The 13,879-nt window shown below is 40.1% G+C and overlaps 1 protein-coding gene across 1 annotated transcript in view; it reads right to left on the bottom strand.

The window, feature by feature from the left end:
• Window positions 1–3,417: 3,417 nt before the first annotated feature.
• Window positions 3,418–13,879, bottom strand: part of armc9 (armadillo repeat containing 9) — a 28,712-nt gene continuing 18,250 nt past the window's right edge. The window contains exons 20-24 of the mRNA XM_010790287.1: window positions 12,295–12,410; window positions 11,449–11,546; window positions 10,837–10,942; window positions 6,966–7,159; window positions 3,418–4,502 (exon numbers count right to left, since the gene is read on the bottom strand). Of these exons, the coding sequence (XP_010788589.1) occupies window positions 4,480–4,502; window positions 6,966–7,159; window positions 10,837–10,942; window positions 11,449–11,546; window positions 12,295–12,410 (537 nt within the window). The 3' untranslated portion in view covers window positions 3,418–4,479. The remainder of the gene's footprint in view (window positions 4,503–6,965; window positions 7,160–10,836; window positions 10,943–11,448; window positions 11,547–12,294; window positions 12,411–13,879) is intronic.

Genomic DNA, 13,879 nt, shown 5'->3' with positions numbered 1-13,879 from the left:
TACATCTAGAGGTCTGTGACACCTGGGCAGACTTAATTTGATGATAGCAAATAGCTGATTTTCAAGTTGAGTTTATTAACGGTTGTTTTCTATCAAAAATAATTAGCTGTCAATCTCATTTCTAGAGAGGTTGGTGTCATCCAGACCAATATCCAGGCCAGAGGAAGGCAACTGGGCTCGCTGTTCAGATTCAGATTCAGATGTTATCCCCTTCCTGTTCCATAACCCAAAGCCAGAAACTGTCATTAACTGGGTCTCACAAAACATTGTTTGGATTTGCTCTGGTGTACACACAAAAAAAGAGTAGAAGCTTTCATGCTAAAGGTTAATGGACAGTTTGTGTGGACATTCCTGAGAAGGTCAAAAATGTAAAAGGTGAATTCCAAATAAGCTTTTGCTTTACTCTATTTGATAGGAGGCCTCTTAAACCTTTAACAATACTGTCTTTTGGAAAATATCCTAAGCTTTGACAATAATACATTCTGTCAATATGTAATGTTTTTTTTAACTAGCCTCCGGGAAAAATACAGCTTCGACTGTTTACGACAAAAGGGCAGTAGTGGGGGTCACCTCTATCTGTGTGTTCAAAAGGACCGGTCAGGAGGAAACAGGAGGTTCAGTAGACACTAGACAGAGACACTAAAACGCTGTCTCTTCTTAGTTGGCGTCACCTTTTATCAGTGGAGCACATGGTATCTACTGGTAAACGAAACTGAGAGTGGTGCCAGTGATCTTGGTGACAGTGAGGGCTCTTCAGTGGAAGATGCTTCTGTCTTTGTTGTCAAGTGGCTACTAACTGGGAATTACCTTTGGATTCTTTGCCATCATTCCCACTGTTATGTTCACATTTTCTCACGGCAAGTTCACTTTTTGGGCGACTGTGGCTGTGAGGGAATGTGGTCGTCTTTCAACCAGAAGGTTGTGGGTTCGATCCCAGCCCATGCAGTCAACATGTCGATGTATCCTTTGGCAAGATACTTAACCCTGAGTTGCTCCCGATGGCATGGCCAACGGTGTGTGAATGTGTGTGAATGTTAGGTCCTAGAGTAACATACACTGCTCTGTATGAATGGGTGTGAATGAGTGAATGACATGTAGTATGTAAAGCGCTTTGAGGGGTCTTAAAGACTGGATAAAGCGCTATATAAGTACAGTCCATTTACCATTTACCATTTTACTTAACAAGTTCATAAACAGGTGTCTGGGTTAAGTGTTTTAACTCTTATTATAAGTAAGGTCAAGGTTGAAGGTCGTATAATTACACTTCTTCGCTGTTAAAATGTATAACTAAGGTCTTTATTGGGAAATAAGTAAGTAAATTAGTCAACTGTTATGATAACATTTGAGAGTGATGGTCAAAACCACGGACCAATTCTTTAAATGTATTTCTTCCAGAGTAGTTTTGTTGTGTAAGATTTGTTGCAAGTACAAAACTGAAATAATGGAACTTTTAAAATTGATTTTGACAAGAGCCTTCTTCAATAGCTATAGCTGAGAAATTAGGCCCTTATCATGTGAGCTTTCAATTGCAATTAGTCAGGAGCTTTTAGGGCTCTGGGCTGTTACCCACTTTGTCTGATTTATAACTCGGCCTTGTCCACTAGCTTTACAACTTTTTCAGATACAAGCTGGAGGGAAAATACTTTTCTGCACTGTGTGCTGTAAAGACCCACATCTGAATCCCCTCAGTGCATTAAAAAAAGCTGTGTTAAATGTTTGATAATTTTCCTTTCAGTCTTTATGCACACGTTTGTTTTGATAGAAAACAGCAGCTTCCTCTCAGTTGAAGTGAAAGCTGGAGCTCCGGGTTACACGGCCACCTGCTACAAGTGCGTCAGTCTGTCATGTAGGTCCTGTTTCCTCACATTGTGCTGCTGCTCACTGGCAGAGTCCACCATATTAATTGTTGAATATGTCATGTCTCCAGGGACCAAATGTGACTGTTAGTCAGACCTGCAGAGCTAAACTAACTCTATTAGTCCTGTAGACTTTTCATATCGAAGGGAAAGTCGACATTGCATGTGTGTGTATTTTATATATTTATGAAGTGTTTTCTTGGCTGGATGTTAACAAGTATTTTTGGGTAGTAACAACTTCGTCACTGGAACTCTACTTGTCCCACTTGATATAAATATATAGTATTAAAAAATGTGATGGATTAGGGCTTGTATTTAAGAGCTGGAATTTAACGTGGGTTACTGTGATAAAGGACCAACTTTGATATATATCAAAGCCACACATTACCAGGTGAGCCAACAAGGTTTCTCAACTCATTCATTTGTATTATTTACACCTGTGCGTAGCCTGTGTGTGACATGTAAGGCCATTGAAAAGGACTATTTGCTTGTTAACACCGATGACATACATAGGAGGGCAGTTCCAATCGTAATTTGCCACAAATGCAACACACCTACAGTGTAGGCAAACGCAGATGTTTGTTTAGTTAGGACAATAAAAAAAGGACCAACCGTAAAAAAAAAAGATAGTGTGGTGAGTAGTAAAGAGCTACTCTGGCAGCTCTGGAAGAGAGAGAGAGAGAGAGAGAGAGAGAGAGAGAGAGAGAGAGAGAGAAAGAGAGAGAGAGAGAGAGACAGGCCTTAACTGAACATCCTGGCTCATTCCTTTGATTACACATCTTCCTCATTCAGTCTTTATCTTTTCTGGAAATGTATCAGTGATAAATATACACTGCCATTAGAGATAGTTTTTATTATTAATCTTTTCAACTATAAAAATCCCATTATTCCACTCAGATCTTAAACTACATTCGCGACAGTTTGCCTACTATGAACAGCAGTTGGATTTTACAAGTTTTCCCGAACCCAAACTTTATAAAACCCTAAGCAGGTACAATCTTTACAGCCTATGTGTCTAGCCCTGTCACCTGTAACATATGCTGTCCTCTGAAAGCACTCTCTGTTGCCCAATGACAAATTAAACCTTGTCCACCCTTTGTCAGAGCAGCCAATGCAAGTATTGAGTAGTCATGCGACAGCTGATGTTAGAATATAACTTGAATACTCGTGATTATTATCGGGACTTTGCTTCAGCGTGTTTTCAGAACATTTGTAAGAGTGCAGCTGTCAGGTGAGTTAGCGAGTGTAACATAGCTTTCAGTGTACAACACGATACGGGAGCAGACATCTTCCTGCTGTGGGACTTCTGGACGAGTTGAACACAAATACCTTTTTCTTTGCACAGTGAAGCACAAAGGGCAGCACACAACACTGCGTGGGCACAATATGCCAACTACTGGCTGGCAGTCATTATGTAAAGGAGGTGATTTATAGTTCTAGCCTGCGCTTTGGATCAGCTGCAGTGAGGATGCAGAACAGAGCTTTTAGAAAATGCTTCAAAAACGGAGAAAATCCACATCAATCAACGAGGCAAGACATGTTGGTTTCGAAGACAAAACAGATAGTCAAACATTTATTTAAAACCACTTAAAAAGTACAAAAATGTAGCGGTTTACATAAATAAACTGTACATTACCACGCCTGGATAACACCGTGCAAATGTACAATGCTGGATTCAAGACACAATTCAAGTCTTTTGGTCAGATGGTGTATAGAGGGTAGTGTATGTTAATTGCAATAAGCACTTCTAAATATATTTCTAAACATGCACTAGCCTGACAACTTGTCAGGCTGAACATTTCCTGGAACATAAGTTAGACAAGAGCAGCTACTCTGATACGAGAAATATTTGAAATAAAGCCAGTACGATTATTTATTTATGTGGACGGATCTTTTCCACCACATTAAAAAAATCCATATATACAGGACGTAGTGAAATCAAGATGAGAACTTATATCTGTACAATCGATTCAAAGACATAAAAAATCATTTGCCATTCGTCATGTTGAACACATTTCCCTTTTTGACAATCAAGAGTTTAGCAAACATTTTATCTGTATGCCAAGTCATGTTATATTTTCTTAACCCCTAATCCCTCATTTATATATAGTGAAAACCAGGTAAAACAATACTATGCTTAAGTAAGAACACTTCAGCTTGTATTCAGACTCAAGCAAAGCTATGATCGGATATTTCAATCTTTAAGCTCCTCAGCTCCGAGCAAACTCCTTAGAATACACGCATTCCTCTAAATGTGAATTTGGTCCTGCCTGGATGTGTTTCACATATTTAATGGTGCCAACTATAACCTTGATGAGAGAGTAGAGAGAATCAGTGCCAGCTAAGACTGCAAGGTGCACAGGGTTGGACGGCGGGGGATTGTGGTTATTGTTTATATTATGTTACAGAAGAAGTCTGTGCTGAAGCCAAAAAGGGGGGAAGGGGAGACAAAATGGAGAGCCACAATCCTTCACATTGTTCAAGCGCCTCCTGCTGCTGCTGCTGCTGCTGATCCTGGACCATCTCTGTTGCCCTGACCTCGATCCCAACCTGAGGGGATGATGTTACAGGAAGCCTGATGTTCCCGGACAGATAACGCTCCTCCATGGTGACAGCTCCCTCTTCACCTCCTCTTCGACTGACTGCCTGAAGGAGGAGAGAGAGAAGAGGGAGGGAAGGGTGTACGGTTAGGAAAGAGGAGATTAACTTATCAATAAAAAACTAAAAATTGAAGATGGCCTCCTGACATGTTTTAGGACATATACAAATAAACTGCTTGGATGTTTTTTTTGTTGATGTGTTTTCCCCCCTTTATCAGATGAATGTTACAAGTGCCCTCCAGTGCCAAACACACACCATGGGAGGTTCACAAATTGAATCGGGGCAATTATAAAAATAAAAAGGGCGGACCCCCGGGCCAGACACCCTATCCCGCAATGTTAACGAGAGAGAGAATAAATATATGTTTGTATCCATTCCAAATATCAGACACCCAATTTGTCATGACAACCAGGACAATAGTTTTACTGTAATCCTGCTGAAAGAAAAACACAACACAAAGAACAGAATCTGAGGGAATGTGGACTTACAAGTGGCATTGCTGGATGGAAAAACTACTTTTTTAGGGACTTCCAGTAGTTCAATTGTGGCGGGAATGTTTTCCCCTAACTACTGTATGATTACTAAGAAATGTTTTATTTGATTTCATCTTAAAATCAAAGTAGCTACTTCTGAAAAGGTAAATATTTTGTATCTGTTACATTTATTCCTGCCTACTTAGTCATCATTTTTATAATTTGGGATCAGAGATAGTGCTTCACTTCCTACAATTTCCCCGGCAACATAACGGGGCTCCGTCATCATGTGAAGCCGTGTCAACATGACTTGGGAAGGTTAATGCGTTTTTTTTCCATCGTCAACATAGGAAAGCCGGCATGGCTCCCCAAACTCCTTTGTGCAGGCTGAGTGGGTGGTCAGCTACAGAAACCTCTCCTCTATCTGTCCTCAGCCAAAGGATCGTCTCTGTCAGCCACAACTGATGTGTTTACCAAATGTGGGCCTAAAGCAGGGGTGTCCAAACTACGTCCCAGGGGCCAAATGCGGCCCGCGAGCCATTTTAAAATCGGCCCTCAGCAAATCAAAAAGTATAATGAAATATGGCCCATAAATGAAACTTGTGCTTGTCTTGTATTGTAAATATAGATGAAAACACATATGACACAGTAGTATTCATGTGTTAAGAAGCCCACTCTTCAAAGCTGAAAAAAACGTTAGTTGATAAATATAATAACTTATTTAAATAACAAGCTTCAAATAAACTCTTGCTAGTTCCTCTTACGATAAGCAATCTGAGTCTCCTGTTTTAAGGAAGTCCTGCTAACAAAACAATGTAAACCCTATGGAGAGCTTTTTTTAAAGCATATTAAAGTATTAAGCATAATTGACCTACATTTGATTGATTCTGCTAACTTATGAGGCAATATACCTCACCTCTAGTGAGTGGCCCAGACCTTCGTATATGTTTCTGTGTGTGGCCCTTAGGGAAAAAAGTTTGGACACCCCTGGCCTAAAGGGAAGCCTGTCTCAGTGTGTGGTTGGTTGCCAAACTCCACCAAGCAGCCATCAAAAGGCATAATAACGGCTAAATGACAGATTTGATTCAAGTGAAAAGAAACTGAAAAGATAGTGGCTCAGAAAAAAAAGTATGAGGCTAGCTCAAAGGGAAGGAACAAATAAAAGCTACTTATTTGGTTTGCCATGTCATGTGCGCCTGCTTATTGCCTTCAAGCGGAGCTACGATGAACTGACTTCCTTATGATAGTCGATAGAGGTCTGACACTTGCCAGACCTCATAAGTGAAACACACACACACACACACACACACACAGGGATGTGGTGGCTAAGACAAAGCATTAGGCCGTATTAGAGGCTTAATGGTAAGGACACTCTGTGTAAGAGCCGGAGGTTCTCGCTCATCAAATACAGTTAAGATGCATGAGAGCATGGAGAGATGTTATCACCCAACTAAAGGCACCAGAGCTACCGGGCAGGCCGTCCATCCTTTAAGTTCTATTTTAATATGTGAAGTTGACAAAGAAGAAAATGTATGTGGCTCAGGGAAGGGGCCTCAAAAAAATAATATCTTTTTTTTAGTTGTTCTAAAAGCAAAGTTATATGATGCCAACAAAAACACACCTTTCACGCGCTCTCATCTGCCATGTTTGCTATTTAAAACACAATGTTCAAATATATCTAAGAAGCAGTTAAACACAACAACACATGGTCTGTCAAGGGTTGAGGCAACTGTGAGTGAATGTATGAATAAACACTTTAAAATGTTTAAGCCAATTTTTGGCAACTGAGAACGGCCTTTTAAAAGCTATCAAACAATGTTGGCACGTTTTGGTACACAAGTCCAGAAAGAAGGTCAGAAAATGCTAAAAATTACTTTGTGTAACCTGAGCTTCAAGGAAAACATACAGAGACAGAATTCAACTCAGACCATGTTAGATGTAGACGTGTTTTTCAAGCCAACTTCATTTTCTATATCATAATACAGCAACCAGCCGGAGCACACACTTGCCAACCGCCTGGTGGGCATATGCTTACTTCCACTCTGTTGTCCCCCTCCTTCTGTGGCGCTCACGGAGCCGGGCCGGCTGCTCTGCTGTGGCTCTGAGTGGGAAAACTGGGGGGCCAGAGCGGGGCCCCGAGCCCGCAGAGCGCTGCTGTTCTGTCGGGCTGGATGTTCAGGGGTTCGGGGAACTTTGGGCTGGCTTGAATATGCAGAGCCATACTCACCACTGAACACAGGGAAAGGAAGAGGAAGAAATAAAAGATTTGTTTTTCTTTGTAGCTTTAATCAAATATAACAACAATAACTCCATCTGTTTCACAAATCAAAATAAACACCATGAAAAAAAAAAAGGTGATAACATATAACTAAACGAGCAAGCCACATGAATGTCTGGGACCAAATGAATTGGCCAGGATCCGTTGAATTTTCGGAATATTGGGTTGCAGATTTTCAAAAGGGGGGTTCGTTTAGCATGAAACACACAAGGATAAGTTACAAATTAAAGTAGAAAGAAAGTGAGGTCAAAGAAAACTATTTCTGCTAAAAAGTTAGCAATGATTGAGAGTCAGACCTAAATATTTCAGATGTGTGTATCTCCCACTGCACTGCAACTTTAACTCATGTAATTTTGTTATTCATGTTTTATTATCTTTGCTTTTAAATGAGTGTTTTTAAATGCCATTTTATAATATGTTTCTTAATGCTCTTAATGTCTTTCATTTTTGTAAAGTACTTTGAATCACATTGTGTTGAAAGGTGTGTATAAATAAACTTGCCTTGCCTAAACGACATTTGCTTTTGAAAAATACATTGGAACATAGAGTAAGGCTACATTGACCAATCTATACAAAAACTACTTTATTGATGTTCTTTAGTTCCTCTACTCTTATTTCTTACGGTTAGAAGGATCATTTTCTATCTGGTGAGCTTCTCAGTAGCTGTGAGACACGACACCCATGAACAAATCTCATTTCAAAGAAGGTTTCATAGCACAGATATCACAGCTTTACTGTGTGCAACATCAACCTCACACAAGCCTCTTGCCCTTGATAGCATCACTTCACTCGTTTCAGTCAATAGCTGGCATACCAGACTATTGTTTGATACTTCAGAGATAGCAAACAGGGACAGCTAGTCTGTGTGCAGTTCATAGTTATGCAAATGACTAGGGATGTAACGATACAACGAATATCGCGGTAAATAAATGTCTCGATACCGTCGTGAGACTGACGACATTTTATTTTTAAACCTTTATTTAACCAGATGGTCCCATTGAGATCATCGATCTCTTTTTCAAGGGAGACCTGTCCAAGATGGCCGCAAGTAGGTTACAACATGAACATAAAACAACAGATAACACAAAAGGACATTGTATTTACAGGGCTATATGTACATACCTAGAGACATTGACAAGTACCAACAGTATATTTATATCTCGCCCTGTCAATAAGCCTCACCTTCTTGGCAAAAACTGTATTGTTTTTGAAGTGGTGGAGAGACAATGCACAGTTTGACCTACTGCTGTCACCCATGGCCAAAGCATATCTCTGTATCCCAGCAACATCAGTACCAAGCGAGAGTTTTTTCCACAGCAGGGGATATTGTAAACGCCCAAACATCCCAGCTTCTACCTGGAAATGTGGACATGCTCATATTCTTAAAAAAAAACCTATCTGATGATGCTGAGTGAGTGAGTTAGTGAGTTTGAGTTACTTGAAAAACTCAAGTTAAATTTATTTTTATTTTATTGCAGGGTCTGATTATTATATTTTTGGCACTTTAAAATACTACTATCCTACAAAAATGCTGTACAAATCAGATTTATTATTTAATAAAGAAAAGAATTTCAAGAAAAAAAAAAAGTGTTTTCAAAAAAATGTTTCAAAAAAATTCACATTCAATTTTTCCCCTTTATTTTTCAATATCGCGATACATATCGTACCGTGGACTTGTTATCGCGATATTATCGTACCGTGAGTTTTTGGTATCGTTACATCCCTACAAATGACACAATATTTAGCATGGGCTTCCAATGAAAAGCAAGCATTGGAAAAAGGCCCCGATGGTTTACTAAAACCACAAAGAATACTTGTGGTCATGCCTGTGTGAGTCTGAGAAACAGGATCATATTGAATAAATGACTCTTCTGCCTCCAGTCTCACAAAGGCCCACACTTATGTCCTTATCTGACAGGAGCCACATGACCTACATCCTGAGAGCAATCCCATACAATAATAGATGGATGGATTTCAGTCTCATTCTTCTTCCTGCTCACAGTAGTCACATTGGCTCCATCATCCCTGATATCATCTGGTAAAACTGAATGTTGCAAAAGGAAGTGAAGGGCTCTAATAGAGTCTATAAAATCTCTCGTTTCTGTGGAGCAGGGAACTGACATTTGCATACATGTTTTATAAACTGCAAAACATTTGCACAAATAACAACTAAGTCAGCAACAGAGTGTCAAGTCCTCTACTTTGATGTCTGGAACATAAAAGCCTTCCTGGCCCTTCCATTGATAGAGGTTGAATCGAATGAGTTGAATGAGTTTGGATCAGAGCTTTTCCAGTAAACAAAACAAAAAAAGGGTATTCAAAAATCTACTTTTGATATTTGCCAAATTGCTGTGTTGCTAAGATTCTTTTCACCAGAATATCAAAGACTTGCCTTGAAATTGGGGTGAAATGAGGCCATTTAAGTCGGTTTTGTAGGAGTGTTTTACGTTTGTTGGGAGGATGGGGTGATGGGGCGGGATAACTGAAGCGGTTTCCTGGGAATCATTGCTCTTGGCGGGATTCAGGAGTCAAGTTCCTTAGGGATGTGAAGGAGAGGAGAAGCAGGGGAGCTTTGATTGAATGGCTCTCTTTGTGGGAAGTCCTCGTTCGAACGCATGTCACAGTCTCACAGAGCAGCTTGGCAACGCTGAGTCACCGAACACTCCTGCCAACACTCTCCGCTACGCACAAATACGCTGACACACATCTCAAGAGTTTCACATGAACCTCAGCTGACTTGCACAGTTGTTTATTATCTGAATATATTAGTTCAATAATTGTAAATAAGAATTTGTGTATTGGTAGTTGCGAACAAACAACTGATCATAAAGCACACAATCTGAAGGCTTCTCATTTAAATACTGCAGTTTTATTGTGTTATTGTTGCGTGTTCCCTCTCTTCCAGTGCTTCGTTTGGAGTCAGAAGGAAGGTATTATAAACCAGCACGTTTATTGCTTAATTTGTGTTCTTTAAATTGTGTTGTTCTTTGTTCTTTTGTGTGCTCCTTCTAATGGCAATAGGGACCCATATAATGTACGATGGCGCCGGTGATGATGGCTGCCGTGTCTTTTGTTCCTCTCCAACTCTGCCTTTTTTCCCGCCTTATTTCAGTGTTTGTTTACTTTTCGTTGTATGCTTTCAACTTTCACCGCAACATGCGAGCCAACCACACCAATTACTTATATATAGACTATTCTGCACTATTTCTAGTATATTCTATTTTACTATTGTATCTGTTTTATTGTGTTGCTCTGTTGGAGGAGCCTGCGACCTAAGATGTTCATTGTCATAACTGCACTGTAGCTATGTACGAATAACAATAAAAGCCTTGAATCCGTGAATATATACTTTTTCTTTTTGGAAAAACCTTGAGTGGAGGTGAGCAGCTCTGAAGGACAATTTATAATGATGTCCTCTAGGTTCTGTGGTTAATGGAGGGCTATTTTACAACATATGTTAAGGACGAATATGATGGAAGTATACATTTCTGCATGCTCGTCCCTTTTACCCTTTTTACATGTGGGAAAACCATTGAAATCCATATTATCACAGCAATTGGATGGCAAAAGCACCGCCTCATGTTGTGTGTATGTCTGCACGTGCAGTTACAGTTGTGTGTGTGTTTACCTGGCAGAGTGTCCATTGTGTTCCACCTGGGAATGTACTTTTCTGGCTTGCCCTTCATATGGCCCGTCCAACTCTGACTCCTGGGACAGCCGGCCGCACTCCGAGTCTGAGTGTGTTTTTGTGAAAGGCGGGAGTTAGAATCTACTGTAGGTATCTGTCTTTCAACTTCAAATTCAAAACCTAAATTAAACCAATGCAACAGTACTGCTACACAAGTGTGGTTACTGTGGAACTAATGAGCATAAACTGATGCCCCGCTGACGTTAGTTTCATGGAAAGTCAAAAATAGGTCATGAACCATTTGGTGGCCATTCTGCTGAGTCTTTATCTCTTGTGCTTTGTGAGGAAGTCACAGAAGTGTCCTTGCCAGGTGGACACTGGGCATCACATCAAACAAATCCACACAAACAAAATAAAGTGCAGCCGGTGGAAGGGACATTGAATTATTACACAAACATCCAGTTGACTGCAAACATCTGATGAAAAGCCACAGTAATTCTGGGATTGTCAAAGTAGTCATTTTCAACTTTTTGTGTATAGACTCTTCTGCTTTTAAATGTATTGTTAAATAATATTTGAGAAACATTTGGATGGAAAATAACACTCACTCACCGATACTGTGACGCAGGGAGTCAGCAGTGCTGGGGCGACTGCCCGAGCGTGTGGGGGGGCGGGAGTTGTATCGAGAAGGAGGCAGACTTCCTTCCTCGCTTTAAAGAAGAGCCATCAGAGTGAATATATCAGTGTAGTTTTCTTGATCTCAAATCTTTTAACCTTAATCTTAAAAGTTTTTCTACACATAGTTGTACAACACTCTTAACAAACAATACCATTAGTACTATCAGTTACTTGAGTGAGTTGACCCTCCCTTATCTCTGGGGCCAGCTCATGTGTAGTACACTGATCCCTCATACCGTCATATCTATTACTCTAAAATAACACTCTCCATTATCTCTAATGTCTGTCTTACAGTTGTTATTGACTTGATATGCCTTTCAGTACAAAGCGGCTACAGTTCCAGTTTCCTCTTGCTCACTCATTCAAAGTATATGAACAATGCAGTCTTGCTTTGCTACGATTAAGGGCAAATTGTGTTTGAATGCATTCCTGCTTTGACCTACTGCACTGCTTTCAAAAGGTCTTCATTATCCGTGTGGTTGAGAAAGTTGGCAGCCGTTATTGTCAAAATGAATAAAAAGTCAGATTGTGAGCTATGTAAATGTGTCCACTATAAAATGAAAGAGGACATACATAGCATTACTTTATCTCAATATAGTATTCTGTGGTATTTTGCAAATCATTAGGAAGCGACTGCCCACCCTGGAGCAAGAAACCCAACCTTATCCTGCTCACTATGTGTCACCATGACAGTCACAGACACCATCAATTAGCATGTCAGCTTTAGAATGAACTGAAATTAGGACTGTCTGACATTGTCTGTGTATTCATTTCACTTACATTGCATTGACGTTACGATGAGAGCTAGGGGTGACTGGCCGTTGCAGGGGTTCATCACCACTTTCTGGCAGCACAGGGATCGACTTCCTCTTCACTTTCGCCATGTTGGTCATGATCTACACACACACACACACACACATAATATATTATGTAACTATTGTTATATCTCTGTTAGGGATGCCAGAAACTGACCATGATCAAATTCGAAGATCGGACAGCCCTGGCGAATATTAATCGATTTTTTCATTTACACTTCGAAGTAGATCCACGAGGAACTCTTCTTTGAACGTACCGCTTCGTTCATCTTTAGTTGTGTTGTTCTCACTGTTCTGTATATCGCCAATAAATCAATCGCACGTGTGACGGAGAGGGGGGCGGGGTCGGTGTGTAGCAGCGCAGTGCAGGCTACACACAGTAAAATAAACTGGTGGTGTGACCAATGGCCAATTACAATTATTAATACTATTACTATTATTAGCATTAGTCTATATTTTGGTTGAAACTAAGCCAGGATTTTTTTTTTTCGATTATGGAGACTTTAACGAATATTCGAAAAAATCGCTGTCATCCCTAATCTCTGTTAATCTGTGAATATATTGCCCTCTTTATATATATATATATATATATATATATAGCAGATAACAGTCTGTAGAGTTGATGCCATGCAGATACATAAACCAGAATGCGTCCATAGAGAGTGACTAATAGAGAAACATATTTTTTAAGATTCAAGTTTCAAGATTCAAGGCTTTATTGTCATGTGCACATTAGCTACAGTGTAGATATGGCAATGAAAAACTTCAGTCACAGGCTCCTTCAACAGTGTAACATGAATACTAATAGATAAAACAGAACTCTTGGATAGTCGTTACCATTTTCACTGAAAACCCTCTATGTGATTACAGCTAGCTGTCTACTAGTGTAAAGGGCTTGTCCAAAGCAAATCACCGACCTCTTTTAAAAAGGTAGTTGCACTGTAATGGGTTATTAGGATAACTACACAATACTGGTCTGACACAGGGATACTGTGAGCCATTGAGATGAATGTATAAAAGCAAGTTTACACCTTTTTTGACATCTCGAGGACTTATGAGGGGTCCATGAGGGGTCAGTTGCTCATTCAGGACAAATGAACATGATGATGACACCCACCTTAAAGCTCTTTCAGGGGAGGTGCTGTCTGTGTTTGGAGTTATCAGGTTTTTAGACACTTATATTTGAGACAGCTTCCTTAAAAGTGAGGATCTGCTTGTCTCCTTCATTGTTTAATGCGTGCACACAAGGCAGTTAACACTACCAGCTGCCCTTATGGTATTGTACCTTTAGCTCTTGCACTAGCTGGAAGCTCCAAAGTTAATTAATAACCTTCAGCTGGCTTATCAAATTAATTAAGACACTAGCGGAGTAATTTAGGTGTCTGCTAATCTAACAGCATGTTGTTGAGGAGTGTAGTGTGTGTGTGTGTGTGTGTGTGTGTGTGTGTGTGTGTGTGTGTGTGTGTGTGTGTGTGTGTGTGTGTGTGTGTGTGTGTGTGTGTGTGTGTGTGTGTGTGTGTGTTTAGTAGTACGTATAGTAGTAGTAGTAG

This window comes from Notothenia coriiceps, unplaced genomic scaffold (assembly GCF_000735185.1).
Source record: "Notothenia coriiceps isolate Sejong01 unplaced genomic scaffold, NC01 NC01_scaffold00034012, whole genome shotgun sequence".
In the NCBI taxonomy this organism is placed as follows: Eukaryota; Metazoa; Chordata; class Actinopteri; order Perciformes; family Nototheniidae; genus Notothenia; species Notothenia coriiceps.
The sequence above is the reverse complement of the archived record's forward strand: the minus strand, read 5'-3'. Positions and strand labels throughout refer to the sequence as shown.